General features: G+C 48.3%; 1 protein-coding gene across 1 annotated transcript in view; it reads left to right on the top strand.

Moving 5' to 3' along the window:
- The window catches only part of LOC311144584 (adhesion G-protein coupled receptor D1-like), a gene marked incomplete at its 5' end in the record, with an annotated part of 70,575 nt that overhangs the window by 31,863 nt on the left and 10,774 nt on the right, over positions 1-27,938 (top strand). Inside the window, 2 exons of the mRNA XM_084180616.1 lie at positions 14,009-14,082; positions 14,651-14,774. Of these exons, the coding sequence (XP_084036742.1) occupies positions 14,009-14,082; positions 14,651-14,774 (198 nt within the window). The remainder of the gene's footprint in view (positions 1-14,008; positions 14,083-14,650; positions 14,775-27,938) is intronic.

Raw genomic sequence — 27,938 nt, 5'->3', positions numbered from 1 at the left:
AGGACCAGGGCAGACATCAAAGGGGGGGACTAGTCATCAATCACCAGCATATTCCACTTATCCCTGAAGTATAAACTCCCTCCGACTCTCCCCCAAATGTTGTTATGCAACACGCTGCCACATGATAGGCGTGTTGTCATGATGTCATGGCAGCTGAAAAATACCCCTAAAGAGTTGCATAATTAACTATACTCCTTACTGAGCTGCAGGATTTGCTACACCTGAGTCTCGATTCATACTCTATTGTAAGCCCTGAGTCAACGATTAGATGGATGACACTGGTCTCTCATTGTTTGTGATGTAGACCTAGTGGGTTGACAGACACAGTTGAGACAAACTGCTTTCTTCACTACTCATTTAATGGTCTCTGAGGAAAGAGAGAGGGGAACTACAGTACTTTACTACTATCTGTATCTCTCACTCCCTTTCTCTCTATCTCTCTCTCTCTGTCTCTCTCTCGCTCTGTCACTTATTCTCTGCCTCCCTCTGGCAGTCTCATTCTCTTCTTTTTTCTCTCAATCCGCCTTTCAGTCTCTGTCTCTTTACCTCTGACTGTTTCTCTGTCTCTGTCTTTCTCTCGTTCTCCTCCGCTCTCTGTCTCTTCCTCAGATGAAGTTTAAAGTGATTTCCGAGGCTAATTTTGCTAGCCCTCTGTTGTTAATAAAGTGACGGAGCGGAGCTCTCTTTCCTGGCAGACGGTGAGGCTGCAGGGCACCATCGAGACGAGGGAGCAGTGGCAGGCACACGCACGCATGCACACACACACAGACCAGATCACATCTCTCTCTCTCTCTCTCTCTCTCTCTCTCTCTCTCTCTCTCTCTCTCTCTCTCTCTGCATTCTAACACTGAGGAGAAACTCAGCTCCCGTCACTCTCTCTCTCCCCAGATATGGGCTTAGAAACACCCAGTGGACATGTCAGAACAACAACCACTGTGTCGCCACAGAGACATTGTGGCTGAATAATACCACATCTCCCATCTGCGACTGTCCATTTTGTCAGTGTGCTTTTCAACGTGGGTCTGGTCCATGTCAGAGTTTGTAACATTTTCCCTCTCCGTAATCACTCAATGTGGAAAATTAGTCCCCTAGTTTTCTCTCTAACATAATAGCATCAAAGTTTCAGCGATAGAAGAGAACAAATGTTCCAGAGTAAAGGAATGACTGATGGCAATGTATAATTGTTCTTTCTCTTCCTGGACTGTGAATGGATCCTAGTTGTACCTCACCCTCCCATCTGCTTCTATTTACACCCAACAAGAACCAGTGAGTTATTAAACCCCACAGGACCCTGTAAACTCACCCAGAGGGTCTCTAGCACCTCGTCAAAGACAGACGTTGCCCATGCTGATGGGCTGCATGTGTGCTGCTCTCAAGGCTTGTCTATGGAGCACACAGTCTATAAAGCACAATGTTCAAGTGAGCAGCACACTGCTCTACACAGGGTGATCAAAGTACAGACAGCACAAGAGCACTTAGCTATTGTGTGAGTTAGGCGGAAATCACACACAGAATATATATACAATGAAGGCAAGAGTTTGGGCCATAGCTAACATTATAACGTAATATGAAGCAGAGAGCATATGGTAAGGCCAGGAAACAGACACATGCACAAGGCATCGTGCCTCACTGTAAGATTCACTCTCCCGCTCACTCACTTTTTCCAGAAGGAAATAGAGACAGTTCATCTCAACATACTCTGATCTAATTTCTCCATTAAGGCCCAGGGAATAAGGAGAGGTGGGTCTACTGTAGATGTTACACCATGCCAGCCTATGAATGCTTTGTTTTGTGTTGAGGAAAGATTGGATGGAGCGTTAGGGTGAACCTGAAACCATAGCCAGGCCCTAATTACCACATTCCTACTCCTTCAACCATTAGCTCACTGTCTCTGGGGACTCCAATTAAATCTGATTTAAGGAATTATATGTAAAAAGTGAGTTATAATCAAATAAAATGAGAGTAGGGAGTCTCACACAATGTAATAATCACCTTTGCTGCGAGGCTGAGCCTTTGTTATGATCTAGCTCGATGGTGTCAATCATACAGCCTGTGAGGGGGTCCAATCTGGCCTGGGTGGTTTGGGTAAAAAAAGTGTATGTATATATATACTGTATAGTGTCTTCAGAAAGTATTCACACCCATTTACTTTTTCCACATTTAGTTGTGTTACTGCTTGAATTTTGATTTTATGTGACCGGCCTAAACACAATACCCCATAATGTCAAAGTGGAATTATGTTTTTCGAAATATTTTACAAATTAATAAAAAAATGAAAATCTGAAATGTCTTGAGTAAATAAGTATTCAACCCCTTTGTTATGGCAAGCCTAAATAAGTTCAGGAGTAGAAATGTGCTTAACAAGTCACATAATAATTTGCTCTGTGTGCAATAAGTGTTTAACACTCTGTAACCCACACATACATACAATTGTAAGGTCCCTCAGTCGAGCAGTGAATTTCAAACACAGATTCAACCACAAAGACCAGGGAAGTTTTCCAATGCCTCGCAAAGAAGGGCACCTATTGGTAGATGGGTAAAAATACAAACACCCTGCGCCGATGGGAAAGGGGAGGCGTGCCCACACCTCCTCCTACATTACCACCACCATCGGCCAGCCCCACCAGACCAGCTCCGGAATCCAGTGGAATTCGGCTCTCGCTCCCGAGGGCGTATGATGGCACCGCAGCCGGGTGTCAGGAGTTCCTCCTTCAGGTGGAACTCTACCTGGCCACCATACACCCGGCGCCCTCGGGATACGAGAGCGTTTCCGCCCTCATCTCCTGTCTCTCCAGCAAGGCGTTGGAGTGGGCCAACGCCGAATGGAGGGGAATAGACGGCGCCACCATCAGCTACGCGGAGTTCTCCCGCCGCTTCAGGGCTGTTTTCGATCACCCTCCTGAGGGTAAAGCGGCGGGGGAGCGTCTGTTCCACCTCCGACAGGGGAAGAGGAGCGCACAGGAGTTCGCCCTGGATTTCCGGACTCTAGCGGCGGATGCGGGGTGGAATGAGAGGGCCCTCATCGACCACTATCGGTGTAGCCTGCGTGAGGGCGTTCGTCGAGAGCTGGCCTGCAGGGACACCAATCTGTCCTTCGACCAGCTAGTGGACATGTGCATCCGTCTGGATACCCTGCTGGCCAGCCGCGGACGTCCCGAGTTGGGGCCGTCCATTCCATCCCCCAGCACCTCCGAGCCGAGCCCTATGGAGCTCGGGGGTGCTGGCGCTAGAGAGAGAAGGAGAGAGAACCCGAGGGGGGCCGTCCCCTGCACCAGCTGTGGCCGTGGAGGACACACTGCGGCTAGGTGCTGGGGAGGGTCTCCAGGGAATCGGGGCAACAGGTCGCGCACTGGGGAGTCATTTCAGGTGAGTAGGCGCCCCACTCACCCAGAGCTCTCTGTTGTTCACTTGTGTATACCTGTGGTATTTCCTCAGGTTGCATCTCATTCCCAGCATAAGGCGCTAGTCGATTCAGGCGCAGCTGGGAATTTTATTGATCGGAAATGTTGTTCTAAGTTAGGGATACCCCTCCTGCCCGTCGATGCACCCTTTCCTGTCCATGCCCTAGATAGCCGCCCGTTGGGATCTGGGTTGATTAGGGAGGTCACAGCGCCACTAAAGATGAAGACGCAGGGGGGTCATGAGGAGATTATTCAGTTGTACCTAATTGACTCTCCTGCGTATCCCGTGGTGCTGGGGCTTCCTTGGTTAATCACCCATGACCCCACCATTTCGTGGCAACAGAGGGCTCTCAAGGAATGGTCTGGCCAGTGTGTTGGGCGATGTTTAGGTGTTTCCGTTGGGGCGACCACGGTGGAGAGTCCGAACCAAGTGCCCGCAATGCACATTCCCCCTGAGTATGAGGATTTGGCACTCGTGTTCAGCAAGACGAGGGCGACGCGATTGCCACCTCATAGACAGGGAGATTGTGCGATAAACCTCCAGACAGGTGCGGCACTCCCGCGGAGCCATGTGTATCCTCTGTCTCTAGAGGAGACGGCGGCTATGGAGACATACATAGCTGAGTCCCTGAGACAAGGATACATACGGCCCTCCACTTCCCCTGTGTCCTCGAGCTTCTTTTTTGTGAAGAAGAAGGATGGAGGGTTGCGCCCGTGTATTGATTACCGTAGTCTCAATCAGATCACTGTGAAATACAGTTACCCTCTTCCTCGATTGCGAGTATGACTGAATCATTACGCGGAGCGCGTTTCTTCACAAAACTGGATCTCAGGAGCGCTTATAACTTGGTGCGCATTAGGGAGGGAGATGAATGGAAGACAGCATTTAGTACCACCTCAGGTCATTATGAGTATCTTGTCATGCCATACGGGTTAATGAATGCTCCTTCAGTCTTCCAATCATTTGTGGACGAGATCTTCCGGGACCTGCATGGGCAGGGAGTGGTAGTGTACATTGACGACATCCTAGTGTACTCTGCTACACGAGCCGAGCATGTAGCCCTGGTGCGCCGAGTGTTGGGTAGGCTGTTGGAGCATGACTTGTATGTCAAGGCAGAGAAATGTCTGATTTTCCAGGAGTCCATCTCCTTCTTGGGTCATCGGTTGTCCGCGTTAGGGGTGAAGATGGAGATTGACCGTGTGTCAGCCATGCGTAACTGGCAAACCCCAACCACTGTTAAAGAGGTGCAGCAGTTTTTGGGCTTTGCCAATTACTACCGGAGGTTTATCCGGGGTTTTGGACAGGTGGCAGCTCCCATTACTTCCCTGCTGAAGGGGGGCCCGGTGCGTTTGCAGTGGTCGGCTGAAGCGGACAGGGCGTTTTGTAAACTGAAGGACCTGTTCGCTTCGGCTCCGGTGCTGGCGCACCCGGACCCTGCTTTAGCGTTCCAGGTAGAGGTGGACGCGTCAGAGGCCGGTATTGGGGCAGTACTGTCGCAACGCTCCGGCACGCCTCCTAAGCTCCGTCCCTGCGCTTTTTATTCTAAAAAGCTCAGCCAGGCGGAACGTAATTATGACGTAGGGGACAGGGAGCTGTTAGCCGTGGTTCAAGCCCTAAAGGTGTGGAGGCATTGGCTTGAGGGGGCTCAACACCCTTTTCTCATTCTGACTGACCATCGTAACCTGGAGTACATCCGGGCAGCTAGGAGATTGAACCCTCGTCAGGCTAGGTGGAACATGTTTCTGACCCGGTTCGTTTTTAAGATCACTTACATCCCAGGGTCCCAGAACGGTAAGGCAGACGCCCTGTCCCGGCGGTATGACACAGAGGAGAGGTCCATTGAGCCCACTCCCATACTGCCAGAGTCTTGTCTGGTGGCACCGGTGGTATGGGAGGTCGATGCGGAAATTGAGCGGGCGTTACGCACCGACCCTACTCCCCCAGAGTGTCCAGTGGGTCGGACGTACGTGCCGCTCGAGGTCCGTGATCGTCTCATTTATTGGGCTCATACGTCACCCTCCTCTGGACATCCAGGTATTGGCCGGACAGTGCACTGCCTTAGTGTTAAGTACTGGTGGCCAACTTTGGCTAAGGACGTGAGGGTTTATGTCTCCTCCTGCTCGGTGTGCGCTCAGTGTAAGGCGCCTAGACACCTGCCCAGGGGGAAGTTACAACCCCTGCCCGTTCCACAACGGCCGTGGTCTCACCTCTCGGTGGACTTTGTCACGGACCTTCCCCCCTCTCAGGGGAATACCACTATTCTGGTCGTTGTGGATCGGTTCTCTAAGGCCTGTCGTCTCATTCCAATGCCGGGTCTCCCTACTGCCCTACAGACCGCTGAGGCTTTGTTCACCCACGTCTTCCGGCACTACGGTTTCCCGAGGATATAGTGTCTGATCGGGGTCCCCAATTCACCTCTAGAGTCTGGAGGGCGTTCATGGAACGCTTGGGAGTCTCGGTTAGCCTTACCTCGGGTTACCACCCTGAGAGTAACGGGCAGGTGGAGAGAGTGAACCAGGATGTGGGTAGGTTTCTGAGATCCTATTGCCAGGGCCGGCCGGAGGAGTGGTCGGGGTATATCCCCTGGGCAGAGATGGCTCAGATCTCTCTTCGCCACTCCTCTACTAACCTGACCCCTTTTCAGTGCGTGTTAGGGTATCAGCCGGTTCTGGCACCATGGCATCAGAGCCAGATCGAGGCTCCTGCGGTGGATGAGTGATTTTGGCGCTCGGAGGAGACGTGGAATGCTGCACACGTACATCTGCAGCGGGCCATCTGCAGGCAGAAGGCGAGCGCCGATCTCCACCGCAGTGAGGGTCCAGTATACGCCCCTGAAGATCGAGTCTGGCTCTCGACTCGAAACCTGCCCCTTCGCCTGCCCTGCCGGAAGCTTGGCCGGCGGTTTGTGGGGCCATTTAAAGTCCTGAGGAGATTGAACGAGGTGTGTTACAAGTTGCAACTGCCTAATGACTATCACATTAACCCCTCGTTCCATGTGTCTCTCCTCAGGCCGGTGGTAGCTGGTCCATTCCAGCAGAGTGAGATAAGAGAGACCCCTCCGCCCCCATTGGACATCGAGGGGGCTCCGGCGTACTCAGTCCCGTCCATCATGGATTCGAGACGTCGGATGGGGGGTCTACAATATCTCGTGGAGTGGGAGGGGTACGGTCCGGAGGAACGGTGCTGGGTGCCTAGGAGGGACATTTTAGATCCATCCCTCCTGACTGAGTTCCACCGTAGTCATCCTACGCGCCCTGCTCCACGTCCTCCTGGCCGTCCCCAAGGCCGGGGTCGGCGCACGGCTGGGGCCGCGCGTCAAGGGGGGGGGTACTGTCACGAATTCCGCCGAGACTGCTCCTCCTCCTTGTTCGGGCAGGCTTCGGCGTTCGTCGTCCCCGGAGTACTAGCTGCTACCGCTTGATGTTCTCTATGTTTGTTTGGTTTTGTCTTGTTGGTGCACCTGTTTCGTATTATGTATTGATTATGTCACCTATAAGTTTCCTTTGGTTTTGTTTGCAGTTGTGTGTTGTTGTCCGCCTGTCCGCTGGTGAATGTTATTTGTTTTCTAGTTGTTAGTGTTTTACGCACTGTTTGCGTAATCGCTCGCCTCCTGTGTTTTGAGGCCCGTTATTTTGTATTTGTCTTTGTGACAATTAAAGTCGTTTTCGACTAAGCTTCTGTGTCCTGCGCCTGAATCCAACACCGCATCCACATCAGCTTCTGACAGACAGAGGGTTAAATAGGGAAGACAATACAACATAATGGGAACCAGGTGTACATAATCAACACATAACAAGTCTAACACAGAAACATGGATCGGTAGCAGCTAGTACTCCGGTGACGACGAACGCCGAAGCCTGCCCGAGCAAGGAGTAGGAGCAGCCTCGGCTGAATCCGTGACAGTACCCCCCCCCCCCCCACCCTTGACGCCGACCCCGGCCTCGGGGATGGCCATGAGGACGCGGAGCAGGGCGAGTCGAATGACTCTGATGGAAATCTCTCAACATGGAGGGATCTAGGATGTCCATCCTAGGGACCCAGCACCGTTCCTCCGGACCGTACCCCTCCCACTCCACGAGATACTGCAGGCCCCCCACCCGATGCCTCGAATCCAAGATGGAACGGACTGAGTACGCCGGAGCCACCTCGATGTCCAGTGGGGTGGAGGAACCTCTCGTACCTCAGACTCCTGGAGTGGACCAGCTACTACCGGCCTGAGGAGAGACACATGGAACGAGGGGTTAATACGGTAATTAATAGGAAGTTGTAACCTATAACAAACCTCGTTCAATCTCCTCAGGACTTTAAATGGCCCCACAAACCGCCGACCCTGCTTCCGGCAGGGCAGGCGAAGGGGCAGGTTTCGGGTCGAGAGCCAGACCCGATCTCCCGGTGCATACACCGGAGCCTCACTGCGGTGGCGATCGGCGCTCGCCTTTTGTCGCCTGATAGCCCGCTGCAGGTGTACATGCGCAGCGTTCCAGGTCTCTTCCGAGCGCCGAAACCACTCGCCCACTGCAGGGGCTTCGATCTGGCTCTGATGCCAAGGTGCCAGGACCGGCTGATAACCTAACACACACTGGAAAGGCGTAAGGTTAGTTGAGGAGTGGCAAAGTGAGTTTTGGGCTATCTCTGCCCAGGGGATATATCCCGACCACTCCCCCTGCTGGTCCTGGCAATAGGACCTCAGAAACCTACCCACATCCTGGTTCACTCTCTCCACCTGCCCATTACTCTCGGGGTGAAAACCTGAGGTAAGGCTAATCGAGACCCCCAGACGTTCCATGAACGCCCTCCAGACTCTAGAGGTGAACTGGGGACCTCGATCTGACACTATATCCTCAGGTACCCCGTAGTGCCGGAAGACGTGTGTAAACAGGGCGTCAGCAGTTTGTAGGGCTGTAGGGAGACCTGGCATAGGAATGAGACGGCAGGCATAAACCCTCACGTCCTTGGCTAAAGTGGGCCACCAATACTTTCCACTAAGACAGTGCACTGTCCGACCGATACCAGGATGACCAGAGGAGGGTGACGTGTGAGCCCAATAAATCAATCGATCACAAACCTCGAGCGGCATGTACATCCGATCCTCCGGACACTGGGGGGAGTAGGCTCGGTACATAACGCCCGCTCGATGTCCGCATCAACCTCCCACACCACCGGTGCCACCAGACACGATGCCGGGAGTATGGGAGTGGGCTCAATGGACCTCTCCTCTGTGTCATATAGTCGGGACAGGGCGTCTGCCTTAGCATTCTGGGAACCTGGTCTGTATGTGAGCGTAAACACAAATCGAGTGAAAAACAAAGCCCACATTGCCTGACGAGGGTTCAACCTCCTCGCCGCCCGGATGTACTCCAGGTTATGCCTCCACACCTTCAGGGCTTGAACCACAGCTAACAGCTCCCTGTCCCCCACATCATAATTGCGCTCCGCCGGACTGAGATTCTTAGAAAAGAAAGCACAGGGGCGGAGTTTTGGTGGCGTACCCGAGCGCTGAGACAGTACAGCACCGATCCCAGCCTCGGACGCATCCACCTCAACTTGGAATGCCAAGGAGGGATCCGGATGAGCCAGCACTGGAGCCGAAGTAAACAGGTCCTTCAGATGCCTAAAAGCCCTGTCCGCCTCAGCCGACCACTGCAGACGCACCGGCCCTCCCTGTAGCAAGGAGGTAATGGGAGCCGCTACCTGCCCAAAGCCCCGGATAAACCTCCGGTAGTAATTGGCAAAACCCAAGAACCGTTGCACCTCCTTCACCGTGGTTGGAGTCTGCCAATTACGCACGGCCGAAACGCGGTCAATCTCCATCTCCACACCTGAAGCGGACAAGCGGTGTCCCAGGAAGGAGATGGATTCTTGGAAGAACAGACATTTCTCCGCCTTCACATACAGGTCATGCTCCAACAGTCTACCAAGCACCTGACGAACCAGGGACACATGTTCGGCTCGTGTAGCGGAGTATATTAGAATGTCATCGATATACACCACTACACCCTGTCCATGCAGGTCCCGGTAAATCTAATCCACAAACGATTGGAAGACTGAAGGAGCATTCATCAGACCGTATGGCATGACGAGGTACTCATAGTGCCCCGAGGTGGTACTAAATGAATACGCACCAGGTTGTACGCGCTCCTGAGATCCAATTTTGTGAAGAAGCGCGCCCCGTGCAGTGACTCCGTCATACTAGCAATCAGAGGTAGTGGATAGCTGTATTTTATTGTGATCTGATTTAGACCACGGTAGTCAATGCACGGGCGTAAACCACCATCCTTCTTCTTCACAAAAAAGAAACTTGATGACGCAGGGGAAGGCCTTATGTATCCCTGTCTCAGAGATTCGGTGACATATGTCTCCATAGCCGCCGTCTCCTCCTGAGACAGAGGATACACGTGAATCCGAGGAAGCGGAGCGCCTACCTGGAGGTTTATCGCACAATCCCCCTGTCGATGGGGTGGTAATTGAGTCGCCTTCTTTTTACAGAAGGCGAGAGTCAAATCGGCATATTCAGGCGGAATGTGCATGGTGGGAACTTGGTTCGGACTTTCCACCGTCGTTGCCCCTACGGAAACACCTACACACCTCCCCAAGCACTGATCAGACCATCCCTTGAGAGCCCTCTGTTGCCATGAAATAGTGGGGTCATGAGAAGCTAACCAGGGAAGCCCCAACACCACGGGAAACGCAGGAGAATCAATCAGATACAAACTAATCATCTCCTCATGCCCCTCCTGCGTTTTCATCCTGAGAGGCGCTGTGACCTCCCTAATCAACCCTGACCCTAAAGGGCGGCTATCTAGGGCATGGATAGGGAAGGGCACATCGACTGACACAATAGGAATCCCTAACTTATGGGTAAACTGACAATCGATAAAGTTCCCAGCTGCGCCTGAATCTACTAGCGCCTTATGCTGGGACTGAGTAGAAAACTCGGGAAACACAACATTCATACACATATGCGCAACAGGGAGCTCTGGGTGAGTTGGGTGCCTACTCACCTGGAATGGCTCATCAGTGCGCTGCCTACTGCCTCGACTCTTAGGAGGCCCTCCCCAGCACCGACCAGCAGTGTGTCCTCTGCGGCCACAGTTGGTGCAGGGGACGGCCCCTCTCCTGGTCTCCCTCATAGCAGCACCGCCGAGCTCCATAGGGGTAGGCTCGAAAGTGCTGGGGGATGGAATGGACGGCCCCGGATCCGGACGTCCGCGGGTAGCCAACAGGGTATCCAGTCGAATCGACATGTCCACCAGTTGGTCCAGGCTTAGGTTGGTGTCCCTGCAGGCCAATTCCCGACGCACGTCCTCCCTCAAGCTACATCGGTAGTGGTCGATGAGGGCCCTCTCATTCCATCCCGCGTTGGCAGCCAGAGTCCGAAAGTCCAGTGCGAATTCCTGCGCGCTCCTCTTCCCCTGTCTGAGGTGGAATAGACGCTCACCCGCCACTTTTCCCTCTGGTGGATGATCGAATTCCGCCCTAAAGCGACGGGTGAACTCCGCATGGCTGACAGTAGCGGCGTCTATTCCCCCCCACTCGGCGTTGGCCCACTCCAGCGCTTTACCGGACAGACAGGAGATGAGGGCGGACACGCTCTCGTATCCCGAGGGGGCCGGGTGGATGGTTGCCAGGTAGAGTTCTACCTGGAGCAGAAAACCCTGACACCTGGCAGCTGTGCCATCATAAGCCCTCGGGAGCGAGAGCCGAATCCCACTGGACCCCGGAGGTGAAGCGATGGGTATCGATGAAGGTGGTGGTGTAATCGGAGGAGGTGTAGGCAGACCTCCTCTCTCCCATCGCTCCATTGTGTTCACCACACGTTCCATGGCGGTGCCGAGAGCCTGGATCATGGCCGCTTGTTGTTGTACGCGTTCTTCCATTGATACGGGTGGCACCGCTGCTCCTGGTTGGTGTGTGATTCTGTCAAAGGCGTCAGTGAATTGCGGTGGGCGAAGTCAAACGCAGGACACAGAGCTTATCCGAAACGTACTTTACTTGAAAGTAAACTGAGCATATACAATCTCCACACAGGGAGGAAATAACCCGCACACTAACGACAGCCGATCACAAATACAATCACACACAACACACAGTGTACCACAGAGGGTTAAATAGGGAAGACAATACAACATAATGGGAAACAGGTGTACATAATCAAGACATAACAAGTCTAACACAGAAACATGGATCGGTAGCAGCTAGTACTCCGGTGACGACGAACGCCGAAGCCTGCCCGAGCAAGGAGGAGGAGCAGCCTCGGCTGAATCCGTGACATTGCAACAAGGCACTAAAGTAAAACTGCAAAAAATGTGGCAAAGCAATTATTTTTTGTCCTGAATACAAAGTGTTATGTTTGGGGCAAATCCAATACAACACATTAATGAGTACCACTCTCCATATTTTCAAGCAAAGTGGTGGCTGGATCAAGTTATGGGTATGCTTGTAATCGTTAAGGACTGGGGAGTTTTTCAGGACAAAAAATAAACTGAATGGAGCTAAGCACAGGCAAAATCCTAGAGGAAAACCTTGTTCAGTCTGCTTTCCACCAGACACTGGGAGATTAATTCACCTTTCAGCTGGACAATAACCTAAAACACAAGGCCAAATCTACACTGGAGCTGCTTACCAAGAAGACAGTGAATGTTCCTGAGTGGCCGAGTTACAATTTTGACTTGAATCTACTTGAAAATCTATGGCATGACCTGAAAATGGTTGTCTAGCAATGATCAACAACCAATTTGACAGAGCTTGAACATTACGAAAATAATAATGGGGCAAATTATGCACAATCCAGATGTGGAAAGCTCAGAGACTTACCCAGAAAGACTCACAGCTGTATTTACAAAGTATTGACTCAGGGGTGTGAATATTTTATAGATATTGCTGTATTTCATTTTCAATACATTTGCAAAAATGTCTAAAAACATGTTTTCACTTTGTCATTATGGGGTATTGTATGTAGATGGATGAGAAAAATGTTTTTTAATCCATGTTAAATTCAGGCTGTAACACAACAAATGTGGAATAAGTCAAGGGGTATGAATACTTTCTGAAGGCACTGTATATATATAGTACCAGTCAAAAGTTTAGACACACCTACTCATTCAAGGGTTTTTCTTTATTTTTACTATTTTCTACATTGTAGAAAATAGTGAAGACATCAAAACTATGAAATAACACATATGGAACCATGTAGTAACCAAAAAAGTGTTCAACAAATAAAAATTAGCTTCAAAGCAGCCATGCTTTGCCTTGATGACATCTTTCAACACTCTTAGCATTCTCTCAACCAGCTTCATGAGGTAGTCACCTGGAAAGCATTTCAATTAACAGGTGTGCCTTGTTAAACGTTAATTTGTGGAATCTCTTTCCTTCTTAATGCGTTTGAGCCAATCAGTTGTGTTGTGACAAGGGAGGGGTGGTATACAGAAGATAGCCCTATTTGTGACTGACCGCTTTGATTCGGTCTTATGCAGCAACATTTGAAATTGTGTATTTTACATTGGATAAAAGCAGACACACAGAGCTACAAAATGGTATATCATACACTCCATTTAAGGGAACAATGGGAAAGTAATTCTGCTTTGAAAGTTGATAAACTTCTAACCTCACTTTTGAGAAAATGGCCTTTGAATGTTTTGGTACCAACTGAAGAGCTCTTCTTTGTCTACCTCCATTCAGCATCGTTCACACCCTCTTAAGCTTTAGCCCCACCCATCTCGTTTCGCTCTCGGTGCGTTTAGAGCGCACACTTGACGCTCTGGCCGATGAGTAGGGTTGATCCGAGCATTCTGACCTCACAACGGCAGTCAAGCACCCAAGCTAACTGGCTAACATTGGCTAGCTTGCTAGCTACTTCCAGACACAAAATTGGGATTATGGTTCATTGTTTACCTCTGGATAACATGAAAGCCTAACCAGCTCTGCTAGGGTGAGTAAAATGGTAAGTGGGGTGTTCTCTCATTTAGCTGGTTAGGCTGTTTTCACGTTATCCAGAGCATTGGTGACTGTAACTGTGCTGCTGGCAACAATTTAATTACGTTTTTTTGCCGATGTTTACTGACACCGGCCATATTTAACGGGTGTTGTGTGTTCGTAAATTCATCAGTTATTCTGTGCTCTGGCATACTCAGACTGAATATACTAGCTAGGTAAACAATGAACCATAATCTCAACTCATGACGTTACTACCCTGCATGAATCTGCAGTTAGCTAACCAACCAGGTTCAATATTTTTTTCTGTTTTATTTATGGTGGTAGATCAGCTTTAATATTGCAGATAGATTGTAACTTCCATCAATGTAATTGTCTGTATCACTTCCAATCCCCCATATGTTTTTTTTTCTCGCAAATATATACACTACCATTCAAAAGTTTGGGGTCACTTAGAAATGTCCTTGTTTTTGAAAGAAAAGCAATTTTGTTGTCCATTAAAATAACATCAAATTGATCAGAAATACAGTGTAGACATTGTTAATGTAGTAAATGGCTATTGTAGCTGGAAACGGCTGATTTTTAATGGAATATCTACATAGGCGTACATCTCACAATAGAGGTTTGTGAAGTAGAGCTGTAACTGTGAAATGAGGACATTGTTTTCTTTTTTCAGAACAGGGATCAGCAGGGTCAAGCCTTAAACCAAAGCAACAAAGTGTTCCTCTACTGTGCCTTCCTCGACTACAGGTTCGGTTTACATTTGCACACTGAAATATGTCTAGAACAAAAAAAATACATTACATCCTTGATACATAGCATCAATACATTTGGTACAGTATATATTGAGGGAGGGAGTGCAGCAACCTTCAGTAAATACACTGCCATTTGATAAGCCAATGTTTTGCCTGTTTAAATAGTATAAATCATTGTGGATTGTGACTGTTTTATTTGGACTCATTATGCTTCCTGTCCCCTTCCCGTTGTGGTTCAGGAATTTAAAAAATATATTTGACAACCCTAAATCTAATTCAGCAAAACATGTGTTAATGGGCCTCCCACATAATCGTTTTACCTAGAATATAATCAGGTTTAGGGAGTATGTGCCATTGTAAATGTATCCCTGCTATTATGACAGGCATGTTTATGTGTGCGCTTGCATATGTGTCTGACAACTCTCTCTGTCCGAGCTTCCTGTGTGGCTATATGTGTCTGTGTGTGTGTCTCCTTCCTCTACCTGACTGGCTGTCTCCTGTGTGTCTGTCCTCTCTCTGACTGACTGTCTCATCTGTCTGTCCGTCTGTCTATCCTCCATCAGTTCAAAGGAGGGTGTTTGGTCCAATGAGGGCTGTGTGCGGTCCGGAGGGAACATGTCATACTCGGTGTGTCTGTGTAACCATCTCACCAACTTCGCCATTCTCATGCAGGTGGTTCCCATGGAGGTAAGATCCCCTCTCCTCTCCTCTCCTCCACAACATGCAGTCCCATGCAGAACCTCACTGTGTGTATGTGTGTGTGTCCTCTTTGTTCTTGTTTATCCATCGGTGCACCACAGTATGTAATTTATGTAAGTGTATTTGGACAGGGGTATGTGGTTCACCACACAGTAACTTCCCCCCATCCAGAGGTCCTGGTTCTGCTAGAGTTTTCAGCATAGCAGAGTAACAACGTTGGTTTCAGTAGTGATTAAACAGGGCATTGCTGCGGACTACCATGATTAGGTGTGGTTTCTTTGGGTCTCGACATGAGGCAATGGTCCATGCCTCAAATACCATCTATTCCCACAGTCTGTTTGGCTCAGGGATTCACAAGCTACACTGGCCAGCTACACTCACCCCGTTCACGGAAACGGATCGCTCCTACAGACAGTGAGTCACGTGGCCGTGGCTTGCTATATAAAGCAGGCAGACAGGCATCGAGGCATTCAGTTACTGTTCGATTGAACGTTAGAATGGGCAAAACGAGTGACCTAAGGGACTTGGTATGATCGTCGGTGCCAGGCGCGCCGGATCCAGTATTTCAGAAATGGTTGCCGTCCTGGGCTTTTCACGCATGACAGTGTCTAGGGTTTTCCTGAGAATGGTGCTACAAACAAAAAACATCCAGTCAGTGGCAGTCCTGTGGGCGAAAACACAACTTGTCGATCCTTGTCACGGATGGGCTATTGCAGCAGACGACCACACCGGGTTCCACTCCTATCAGCTAAAAACTAAAAAGAAGCGGCTCCAGTGGGTACACGATCCCCAACACTGGACAATTGAGGAGTGGGAAAACATTGCGTGGTCCGACGAATCCCGGTTCCTGTTGCATCATGATGATGACAGAATCAGCATTTGGCGTAAGCAGCACGAGTCCATGGACCCATCCTGCCTGGTACAGGCTGGTGGCAGTGGTGTATTGGTGTGGGGAATATTTTCCTGGCACACGTTAGGTCCCTTGATACCAATACGCAACAAACGTTTCCGACATCTTGTAGGTACTAGTTGGGTGTACCTAAAAAACTGGCCGGTGAGTGTATACCTTCCTCTTTGTAATAGATGTATACACACTACTTAACTAACTACAGTGCCTTGCAAAAGTATTCATCCCCCTTGGCGTTTTTCCTATTTTGTTGCATTACAACCTGTAATTTAAATAGATTTTTATTTGGATTTCATGTAATGGACATACACAAAATAGTCAAAATTGGTGAAGTGAAATGAAAAAAATAAATAACGGAAAAGTGGTGCGTGCATATGTATTCACCCCCTTTGCTATGAAGCTCCTAAATAAGATCTGGTGCAACCAATTACCTTCAGAAGTCACATAATTAGTTAAATAAAGTCCACCTGTGTGCAATCTAGGTGTCCGGGATCTCAGTATATATACACCTGTTCTGAAAGGCCCCAGAGTCTGCAACACCACTAAGCAAGGGGCACCACCAATCAAGCGGCACCATGAAGACCAAGGAGCTCTCCAAACAGGTCAGGGACAAAGTTGTGGAGAAGTACAGATCAGGGTTGGGTTATAAAAAATATCTGAAACTTTGAACATCCCACGGAGCACCATTAAATCCATTATTAAAATATGGAAAGAATATGGCACCACAACAAACCTGCCAAGAGAGGGCCGCCCACCAAAAGAGTGGGCTCCACAGAGCTGGGCTTTACAGAAGAGTGGCAAGAAAAAAGCCATTGCTTAAAGAAAAAAATAAACAAACACGTTTGGTGTTCGCCAAAAGGCATGTGGGAGACTCCCCAAACATATGGAAGAAGGTACTCTGGTCAGATTAGACTAAAATTGAGCTTTTTGGCCATCAAGGAAAACGCTATGTCTGGCGCAAACCCAACTAACATACTGCTAAAGCAACACTCAAGTGGTTTAAGGGGAAACATTTAAATGTATTGGAATGGCCTAGTCAAAGCCCAGACCTCAATCCAATTGAGAATCTGTGGTATGACTTAAAGATTGCTGTACACCAGCGGAACCCATCCAACTTGAAGGAGCTGGAGCAGTTTTGCCTTGAAGAATGGGCAAAAATCCCAGTGGCTAGATGTGCCAAGCTTATAAAGACATACCCCAAGAGACTTGCAGCTGTAATTGCTGCAAAAGGTGGCTCTACAAAGTATAGTTATGCACGCTCAAGTTTTCTTATTTCTTGTTTGTTTCACAATAAAACATATTTTGCATCTTCAAAGTGGTAGGCATGTTGTGTAAATAAAATGATACAAACCCCCCAAAAATCAATTTTAATTCCAGGTTGTAAGGCAACAAAATAGGAAAAATGCTTTCGCAAGCCACTGTATATGTCAATATCATACCATGAAGGCCACAATCTCCCTTTCTTCATAAACCTGTACCCCAAACTTTTATTGAACACAGTCAAGATCACGTCACAGTTTATCACCATTAGTGCATTGTATTCTCCTAAATGAAAAATAAAAAAATTCCAGGCAATAGAGGCAAGGTCAGAGACAATAACCCTCCTCTGTTATCAAAAAGCCAGGAATATTCCCCCTGTGAGTGTGGTGACCGACCGTCCATCTTGAATAGATTCCCAAAATAGAAAAGGAAAAACATCATTTTTGTTGCGTTGCTCAGTAATGTATTGAAGCAGTCGTTTCCTTGATGCTATACTTTCCTCCAGTCACTCTCTAATTAGTGGGCAGCAGCCTTATCCCTCAGCTGGATGGGAACATCCCACGCATCCCTATTCTGGAAGACTGTGACTGCTCCACTGTCCAAATGACAAGGCACATGCTGCAGTTAATGGAGAATTAAACCTCAATGTCTGGAAATAACCTCAGCTAAAAAAAACACCAACACGCCGTACACCACACACACGCTCATATACATGTAACTGCCAAAATAAGGGAAACACCAACATAAAGTGTCTTGATAGGGCGTTGGGCCACCATGAGCCAGAAAAGCTTCAATGCGCCATTGGCATAGATTCTACAAGTATCTGGAACTATATTGGAGGGATGCGACACCATTCCTCCATGAGAAATTCCATAATTTGGTGTTTTGTTGATGGTGGTGGAATACGCTGTCTTCGGCGCCACTGCAGAATCTCCCATAAGTGTTCAATTTGGTTGAGATTTGGTGACTGATACGGTCATGGCATATGGTTTAAATCTTTTTCATGCTCATCAAACCATTCAGTGACCACTCGTGCCCTGTGGATGGGGGAATTGTCATCATATGGGGGCATAGCCATGGTAGCCAAAATAATGTCAAAAATATAAATGACCCTAAGCATGATGGGATGTTAATTGCTTAATTAACTCATGAACCACGCCACTGTGGAAGCACCTGCTTTCAATATAGAGTACTTTGTATCCCACATTTAAGTGTTTCCATTATTTTGGCAGTTACCTGTAACTAGGCACACACACACACACACACACACACACACACATAGAGAGAGAGAGAAAGAGAAAAGGGGAATCATCCTTGATATACAATTGTCAAGGACAGGACATACAGTGGCTTGCGAAAGTATTCACCGCCCTTGGCATTTTTCCTATTTTGTTGCCTTACAACCTGGAATTAAAATGGATTTTTGGGGGGTTTGTATCATTTGATTTACACAACATGCCTACCACTTTGAAGATGCAAAATATGTTTTATTGTGAAACAAACAAGAAAAATACAAAAAAACTGAAAACTTGAGCGTGCATAACTATTCACCTCCCCAAAGTCAATACTTTGTAGAGCCACCTTTTGCAGCAATTACAGCTGCAAGTCTCTTGGGGTATGTCTCTATAAGCTTGGCACATCTAGCCACTGGGATTTTTGGCCATTCTTCAAGGCAAAACTGCTCCAGCTCCTTCAAGTTCGATGGGTTCCGCTGGTGTACAGCAATCTTTAAGTCATACCACAGATTCTCAATTGGATTGAGGTCTGGGCTTTGACTAGGCCATCCCAATACATTTAAATGTTTCCCCTTAAACCACTCGAGTGCTGCTTTAGCAGTATGCTTAGGGTCATTGTCCTGCTGGAAGGTGAACCTCAGTCCCAGACTCAAACCTCTGGAAGACTGAAACAGGTTTCCCTCAAGAATGTCCCTGTATTTAGCGCCATCCATCATTCCTTCAATTCTGACCAGTTTCCCAGTCCCTGCCGATGAAAAACATCCCCACAGCATGATGGTGTTCTCGGGGTGATGAGAGGTGTTGGGTTTGCGCCAGACATAGCGTTTTCCTTGATGGCCAAAAAGCTCAATTTTAGTCTAATCTGACCAGAGTACCTTCTTCCATATGTTTGGGGAGTCTCCCACATACCTTTTGGCGAACACCAAACGTGTTTATTTTTTTCTTTAAGCAATGGCTTTTTTCTGGCCACTCTTCCGTAAAGCCCAGCTCTGTGGAGTGTACGGCTTAAAAGTGGTCCTATGGACAGATATTCCAATCTCCGCTGTGGAGCTTTGCAGTTCCTCCAGGGTTATCTTTGGTCTCTTTGTTGCCTATCTGATTAATGCCCTCCTTGCCTGGTCCATGTGTTTTGGTGGGCGGCCCTCTCTTGGCAGGTTTGTTGTGGTGCCATATTCTTTCCATATTTTAATAATGAATTTAATGGTGCTCCGTGGGATGTTCAAAGTTTCAGATATTTTTTATAACCCAACCCTGATCTGTACTTCTCCACAACTTTGTCCCTGACCTGTTTGGAGAGCTCCTTGGTCTTCATGGTGCCGCTTGCTTGGTTTTGCCCCTTGCTTAGTGATGTTGCAGACTGTGGGGCCTTTTAGAACAGGTGTATGTATACTGAGATCATGTGGCAGATCATGTGACACTTAGATTGCACACAGGTGGACTTTATTTAACTCATTATGTGACTTCTGAAGGTAATTGGTTGCACCAGATCTTATTTAGGGGCTTCATAGCAAAGGGGGTGAATACATATGCACGCACCACTTTTCTGTAATTTATTTTTGAGAATCTTTTGAAACAAGTTATTTTTTTCATTTCACTTCACCAATTTGGACTATTTTGTGTATGTCCATTACATGAAATCCAAATAAAAATCTATTTAAGTTACAGGTTGTAATGCAACAAAATAGGAAAAACGCCAAGGGGGGTGAATACTTTTGCAAGGCACTGTATGTGCAGCAGCATAGTTTGAGAGTGGACCTCATTCAGATTCTGGTCAGGGGTATTATTTTACCATGCCACAGCAGCTTTAAAATGTTGACAGAGTGTTACCTTGTCCAGTCCAGCTCAGAGGTCCTCCAGTGAGAACACTAGTAATGAGGGTCACTGCTCCCTGTTAAAGCACAGCACTCGACATCACACCATTCTATTGGCTTGCACTGGCACTGGCCAGGGATGTTGGACAGGACTCTAAGCACTGAGGAGGTCAGACATATTGAAGTAACTTCCTGCCATGGAGGCAAGCCATGCAATAAAAGCAATACAATTACATCCAAAAGAGTGGCATGATCAGGAGTATGGGCAAGATCTTCTGAATGTCTGAAGTTTATTTTGAAATGTAACTGTCACGCTCTGGCTCCGGGACTGTGTAGTTTGAGCCAGGGTGTATTCATTTGGTTGTGTTGGGTATAGGGTGTGTTCATTTGGTTGTGTTTGGTTTTGGTTGTAGGGTCTTGTCTCGTCAGGTGACTCCCAATCGGAGGTAACGAGTGTCAGCTGTCGGCTCGTTATCTCTGATTGGGAGCCATATTTAAACTGTCAATGTTCACCTTAGGGTTGTGGGTTTTTGTTCCATGTTTCAGTCTGTGTACTGAGGACTTCACTATCCGTCATTGTTTATTGTTTTCTCGTTCGTGCACTTTAACTTTAATAAAGTCATGTTCGCTACAAACGCTGCGCTTTGGTCCACTCCTTCCGTAGACGGCCGTGACAGAAAAACCCACCAAAAAAGGACCAAGCAGCGTGTCCAGGAGCAAGGAGACTGGACATGGGAGGAAGCGCCGGGTAAGGAGATCGAGAGGCTGGCGATGGCCCAGGTGGGCAAATCGTGGTCCTGGGAGGACATGCTCGGGGGCAAGGGACCTTGGGGGAGGATCAAGGCCCTGGCGAGAGAGGAGCAACGGCGTCAGCAGGGCCATCGTCGGAGGGACGAGAGGCAACCCCAAAAAGTTTTTTGGGGGGGGGCACATGGCTTGGGCGGCTGGGCAGCAGGAGGCTGCCACAGGGAGACGTGGAGAGAAGGCTACCGGATTACGGGAGCCATTGGCGAGTAGAGGGAGGGAAGTAGTTGAGGCACGGCGTAAGAGACTGAGGTGTGTTACCAGTCCGGTCCGGCCCGTTCCTGATCCCCGGTTAAGGCCAGTGGTGTGTGTTCCCAGTACGGACCGGCCTGTTCCTACTCCACGCATCAAGCCCACGGTGTGCGTCGCCAGTCCAGCCCGGCCGGTTCCTGTTCCACGTACAAAGCCTACGGTGTGCGTGGCCAGCCCAGCCCGACCTGTTCCTACTCCACGCATCAAGCCCACGGTGTGCGTCGCCAGTCCAGCCCGGCCGGTTCCTGTTCCACGTACAAAGCCTACGGTGTGCGTGGCCAGCCCAGCCCGACCTGTTCCTGCTCCACGTACTAAGCCTAAGGTGTGCGTCGCCAGCCCAGCCCGGCCTGTTCCTGCTCCACGTACGAAGCCTACGGTGTGCGTGGCCAGCCCAGCCCGGCCTGTTCCTGCTCAACGCACAAAGCCTACGGTGTGCGTCGCCAGCCCAGCCCGGCCTGTTCCTGCTCCACGTACTAAGCCTAAGGTGTGCGTCGCCAGCCCAGCCCGGCCTGTTCCTGCTCAACGCACAGAGCCTACGGTGTGCGTCGCCAGCCCAGCCCGGCCTGTTCCTGCTCCACGTACGAAGCCTACGGTGTGCGTCGCCAGCCCAGCCCGGCCTGTTCCTGCCACCCGCACCAAGTCTACGGTGCGCGTCGCCAGCCCGACCCGGCCTGTTCCTGCCACTCGCACCAAACCTACGGTGCGCGTCGCCAGCCCTGTCCGGCCTGTTCCTGCCACCCGCACCAAGTGTACGGTGCGCGTCGCCAGCCCGACCCGGCCTGTTCCTGCCACTCGCACCAAACCTACGGTGCGCGTCGCCAGCCCGGTCCGGCCTGTTCCTGCCACTCGCACCAAGTCTACGGTGCGCGTCGCCAGCCCGACCCGGCCTGTTCCTGCCACTCGCACCAAACCTACGGTGCGCGTCGCCAGCCCGGTCCGGCCTGTTCCTGCCACTCGCACCAAGCCAAGGGTGCGAGTCGTCAGCCTGGTCCAGCCCGTTCCTGCTACTCGCACCAAGCCAGGGGTACGAGTCGTCGGCCTGGTCCAGCCCGTTCCTGCTACTCGCACCAAGCCAAGGGTGCGAGTCGTCAGCCTGGTTCAGCTCGTCCCTGCTACTCGCACCAAGCCAAGGGTGCGAGCCGTCAGCCTGATCCAGCCCATTCCTGCTACTCGCACCAAGCCAGGGATGCGAGTCCTCAGCCTGGTGAGGCCTGTTCCGGCTCCACGCACCAGTCAAAGGGTGCGTATCGTCTGCCAGTTCCGGTCCATTCCTACCTCACGCGCCAAGCCAGGGGTGCGCGTCGGAGGTCCTGATCCAGCAAGCTGGGTCAGATCGGACCGGGGGCACTACGGGGGGAGTGAAGTGGGGTGGTGGTCAAGCCCGAAGCCGGAGCCGCCTCCGAGGAGCAACACCCACCCAGGCCTCCCCTATTTTGGGGTGTAGGCGCGGTCGGAGTCCGCGCCTTTAGGGGGGGGTACTGTCACGCTCTGGCTCCGGGACTGTGTAGTTTGAGCCAGGGTGTATTCATTTGGTTGTGTTGGGTATAGGGTGTGTTCATTTGGTTGTGTTTGGTTTTGGTTGTAGGGTCTTGTCTCGTCAGGTGACTCCCAATCGGAGGTAACGAGTGTCAGCTGTCAGCTCGTTATCTCTGATTGGGAGCCATATTTAAACTGTCAATGTTCACCTTAGGGTTGTGGGTTTTTGTTCCATGTTTCAGTCTGTGTACTGAGGACTTCACTATCCGTCATTGTTTATTGTTTTCTCGTTCGTGCACTTTAACTTTAATAAAGTCATGTTCGCTACAAACGCTGCGCTTTGGTCCACTCCTTCCGTAGACGGCCGTGACAGTAACTATGTGACTTACCATGAACATGTAAAGAACAGGAAGGCCTGCACACTGTTTTTTCTCCGAATTCACAGCTTTTTTTTTTACAACATTTAGACCGAAACGGATCTTCGAGTTCTCACATCCCAAAATATACACATTTCACCTCATATGACCATTACGCACATGACGCATGGTGGGTGTGAAAACAATTAAATTCACTTTTGCGCATTGTCAATCATAATTAATCACAGAGGTACATACAGTGGGGGGAAAATTATTTAGTCAGCCACCAATTGTGCAAGTTCTACCACTTAAAAAGATGAGAGAGGCCTGTAATTTTCATCATATGTACACGTCAACTATGACAGACAAATTGAGGGGAAAAAATCCAGAAAATCACATTGTAGGATTTTTAATGAATTTATTTGCAAATTATGGTGGAAAATAAGTATTTGGTCACCTACAAACAAGCAAGATTTCTGGCTCTCACAGACCTGTAACTTCTTCTTTAAGAGGCTCCTCTGTCCTCCACTCGTTACCTGTATTAATGGCACCTGTTTGAACTTGTTATCAGTATAAAAGACACCTGTCCACAACCTCAAACAGTCACACTCCAAACTCCACTATGGCCAAGACCAAAGAGCTGTCAAAGGACACCATAAACAAAATTGTAGACCTGCACCAGGCTGGGAAGACTGAATCTGCAATAGGTAAGCAGCTTGGTTTGAAGAAATCAACTGTGGGAGCAATTATTAGGAAATGGAAGACATACAACACCACTGATAATCTCCCTCGATCTGGGGCTCCACGCAAGATCTCACCCCGTGGGGTCAAAATGATCACAAGAACGGTGAGCAAAAATCCCAGAACCACACGGGGGGACCTAGTGAATGACCTGCAGAGAGCTGGGACCAAAGTAACAAAGCCTACCATCAGTAACACACTACGCCGCCAGGGACTCAAATCCTGCAGTGCCAGACGTGTCCCCCTGCTTAAGCCAGTACATGTCCAGGCTCATCTGAAGTTTGCTAGAGTGCATTTGGATGATCCAGAAGAGGATTGGGAGAATGTCATATGGGCAGATGAAACCAAAATAGAACTTATTGGTAAAAACTCAACTCGTCGTGTTTGGAGGACAAAGAATGCTGAGTTGCATCCAAAGAACACCATACCTACTGTGTAGCATGGGGGTGGAAACATCATGCTTTGGGGCTGTTTTTCTGCAAAGGGACCAGGACGACTGATCCGTGTAAAGGAAAGAATGAATGGGGCCATGTATCGTGAGATTTTGAGTGAAAACCTCCTTCCATCAGCAAGGGCATTTAAGATGAAACGTGGCTGGGTCTTTCAGCATGACAATGATCCCAAACACACCGCCCGGGCAACGAAGGAGTGGCTTCGTAAGAAGCATTTCAAGGTCCTGGAGTGGCCTAGCCAGTCTCCAGATCTCAACCCCATAGAAAATCTTTGGAGGGAGTTGAAAGTCTATGTTGCCCAGCGACAACCCCAAAACATCACTGCTCTAGAGGAGATCTGCATGGAGGAATGGGCCAAAATACCAGCAACAGTGTGTGAAAACCTTGTGAAGACTTACAGAAAACGTTTGACCTGTGTCATTGCCAACAAAGGGTATATAACAAAGTATTGAGAACATTTTTGTTATTGACCAAATACTTATTTTCCACCATAATTTGCAAATAAATTCATTAAAAATCCTACAATGTGATTTTCTGGATTTTTTTTCTTTCATTTTGTCTGTCATAGTTGACGTGTACCTATGATGAAAATTACAGGCCTCTCTCATCTTTTTAAGTGGGAGAACTTGCACAATTGGTGGCTGACTAAATACTTTTTCTCCCCACTGTATGGTCATATAGGATTGTATACTGTACATACAAATCTGTTAAATTGGTTAAAAACTAGGCAACAGTAAAAAAGATTACGTTGGAAACTGTTGGAATACCCACCCATATGACCATTACACCCAGGACGCGCAGTGGCCTTAGATATACAGTACCAGTCAAAAGTTTGGACACACCTACTCATTCAAGGTTTTTCTTTATTTTTACTATTTTCTACATTGTAGAATAATAGTGAAGACATCAAAATTATGAAATAACACATATGGAATCATGTAGTAACCAGAAAAGTGTTAAACAAATACAAATATATATTTTATATTTGAGATTCTTCAAAAAGCCACCCTTTGCCTTGATGACAGCTTTGCAAACTCTTGGCATTCTCTCAACCAGCTTCACCTGGAATTCTTTTCCAACAGTCTTGAAGGAGTTCCCACATATGCTGAGCACTTGTTGGCTGCTTTTCCTTCACTCTGCCGTCCGACTTATCCCAAACCATCTCAATTGGGTTGAGGTCGGGGGATGGTGGAGGCCAGGTCATCTGATGCAGCACGCCATCACTCTCCTTTTTGGTAAAATAGCCCTTACACAGCCTGGAGGTGTGTTGGGTCATTGTCCTGTTGAAAAACAAATGATAGTCCCACTATGCCCAAACCAGATGGGATGGCGTATCGCTGCAGAATGCTGTGGTAACCATGCTGGTTAAGTGTGCCTTGAATTGTAAATCAATCACAGCCAGTGCCACCAGCAAAACACCCCCACACCATAACACCTCCTCCTCCATGCTTTACGGTGGGAACTACACATGCGGAGATCATCCGTTCACCCACACCGCGTCTCACAAAGACACGCCGGTTGGAACCAAAAATCTCAAATTTGGACTCCAGACCAAAGTACACATTTCCACCGGTCTAATGTCCATTGCTCATGTTTCTTGGCCCAAGCAGGTCTCTTCTTATTATTGGTGTCCTTTAGTAGTGGTTTCCGTGCAGCAATTCGACCATGAAGGCCTGATTCACACAGTCCCCTCTGAACAGTTGATGTTGAGGTGTGTCTGTGACTTAAACTCTGTGAAGCATTTATTTGGGCTGCAATTTCTGAGGCTGGTAACTCTAATGAACTTATCCTCTGCAGCAGAGGTAACTCTGGGTCTTCCATTCCTGTGGCGGTCCTCATGAGAGCCAGTTTCATCATAGCGCTTGATGGTTTTTTTGACTGCACTTGAAGAAACTTTTAAAGTTCTTGAAATGTTCCGTATTGACTGACCTTCATGTCTTAAAGTAATGATAGACTGTCTTTTCTCTTTGCTTATTTGAGCTGTTCTTGCCATAATATGGACTTGGTCTTTTACCAAATAGGGCTATCTTCTGTATACCCCCCTACCTTGTCACAACACAACTGATTGGCTCAAATGTATTAAGAGGGAAAGAAATTCCACAAATGAACTTTTAAGAAGGCACAGCTGTTAATTAAAATGCATTCCAGGTGACTACCTCATGAAGCTGGTTGAGAGCATTCCAAGAGTGTGCAAAGCTGTCATCAAGGCAAAGGGTGGCTATTTGAAGAATCTCAAATATAAAATATATTTTGATTTGTTTAACACTTTTTTGGTTACTACATGATTCCATATGTGTTAGTTCATAGTTTTGATGTCTTCACTATTATTCTACAATGTAAAAAATAGTAAAAATAAAGAAAAACCCTTGAATGAGTAGGTGTGTCCAAACTTTTGACTGGTAGTGTATACTGAACAAAAATATGAACACAATATGTAAAGTATTTGGTCCCATGTTTCCTGAGCTGAAATAAAAGATCCCAGAAATGTTCCATACGCAAAAAAAAGCTTATTTCTCTCATTTTGTCCACACATTTGTTTACATCCCTGTTAGTGAGCATTTCTCCTTTGCCAAGATAATCCACCCACCTGACAGGTGTGGCATATAAAGTAGCTGATTAAACAGCATGATCATTACACAGGTGCACTTTGTGCTGGGGACAATGAAAGACCACTCTAAAATGTGAAGTTTGGTCACAAGACACAATGCCACAGATGTCTCAAGTTTTGAGGGAGTGTGCAATTGGCATGCTGACTGCAGCAATGTCCAACATAACTGTTGCCAGAGAATTTCATGTTTATTTCTCTACCATAAGCCGCCTCCAACGTCATTTTCGAGAATTTGGCAGTACATCCAACTGGCCTCACAACCGCAGACCACATGTAACCATGCCAGCCCAGGACCTCCACATCTGGCTTCGTCACCTGCAGCTCGTCTGAGGAGGGGGGATGCTGAGGAGTATTTCTGTCTGTAATAAAGCCCTTTTGTGGGGAAACCTCATTCTGATTGGCTGGGCATGGCTCCCCAGTGGGTGTGCCTGGCCCACCCAGTCCCACCCATGGCTATGCCACTGCCCAGTTATGTGAAATCCATAGATTAATGAATTTATTTCAATTGACTGATTTCCTTATATGAAAAGTAACTCTGTAAAATCTTTGAAATTGTTGCATGTTGCATTTATATTTTCTTCAGTATAATTAGTGACCTATTTCGAAAACAATTTGTGTACCTCTAATAATTTCATATCATTGAGATGGGAACATGTAGTAGTTACAGAAACTCAAATATAGACATACAGTGAGGGAAAAAAGTATTTGATCCCCTGCTGATTTTGTACGTTTGCCCACTGACAAAGACATGATCAGTCTATAATTTTAATGGTAGGTTTATTTGAACAGTGAGAGACAGAATAACAACAAAAAAATCCAGAAAAACACAAAAATGTTATAAATTGATTTGCATTTTAATGAGGGAAATAAGTATTTGACCCCTCTCCAAAACATGACTTTGTACTTGGTGGCAAAACCCTTGTTGGCAATCACAGAGGTCAGACGTTTCTTGTAGTTGGCCACCAGGTTTGCACACATCTCAGGAGGGATTTTGTTCCCTGGCTGAGGGAAGGAGGTTCTCACCCAAGATTTGACGGTACATGGCCCCGTCCATCGTCCCTTTGATGCGGTGAAGTTGTCCTGTCCCCTTAGCAGAAAAACACCCCCAAAGCATAATGTTTCCACCTCCATGTTTGACGGTGGGGATAGTGTTCTTGGGGTCATAGGCAGCATTCCTCCTCCTCCTAACACGGCAAGTTGAGTTGATGCCAAAGAGCTCGATTTTGTTCTCATCTGACCACAACACTTTC

Source organism: Coregonus lavaretus (assembly GCF_964263955.1).
Source record: "Coregonus lavaretus genome assembly, chromosome: 17".
Classification (NCBI taxonomy): domain Eukaryota; kingdom Metazoa; phylum Chordata; class Actinopteri; order Salmoniformes; family Salmonidae; genus Coregonus; species Coregonus lavaretus.
Note: the sequence above shows the minus strand (reverse complement) of the source record. Positions and strands in the feature narration are given on the sequence as shown.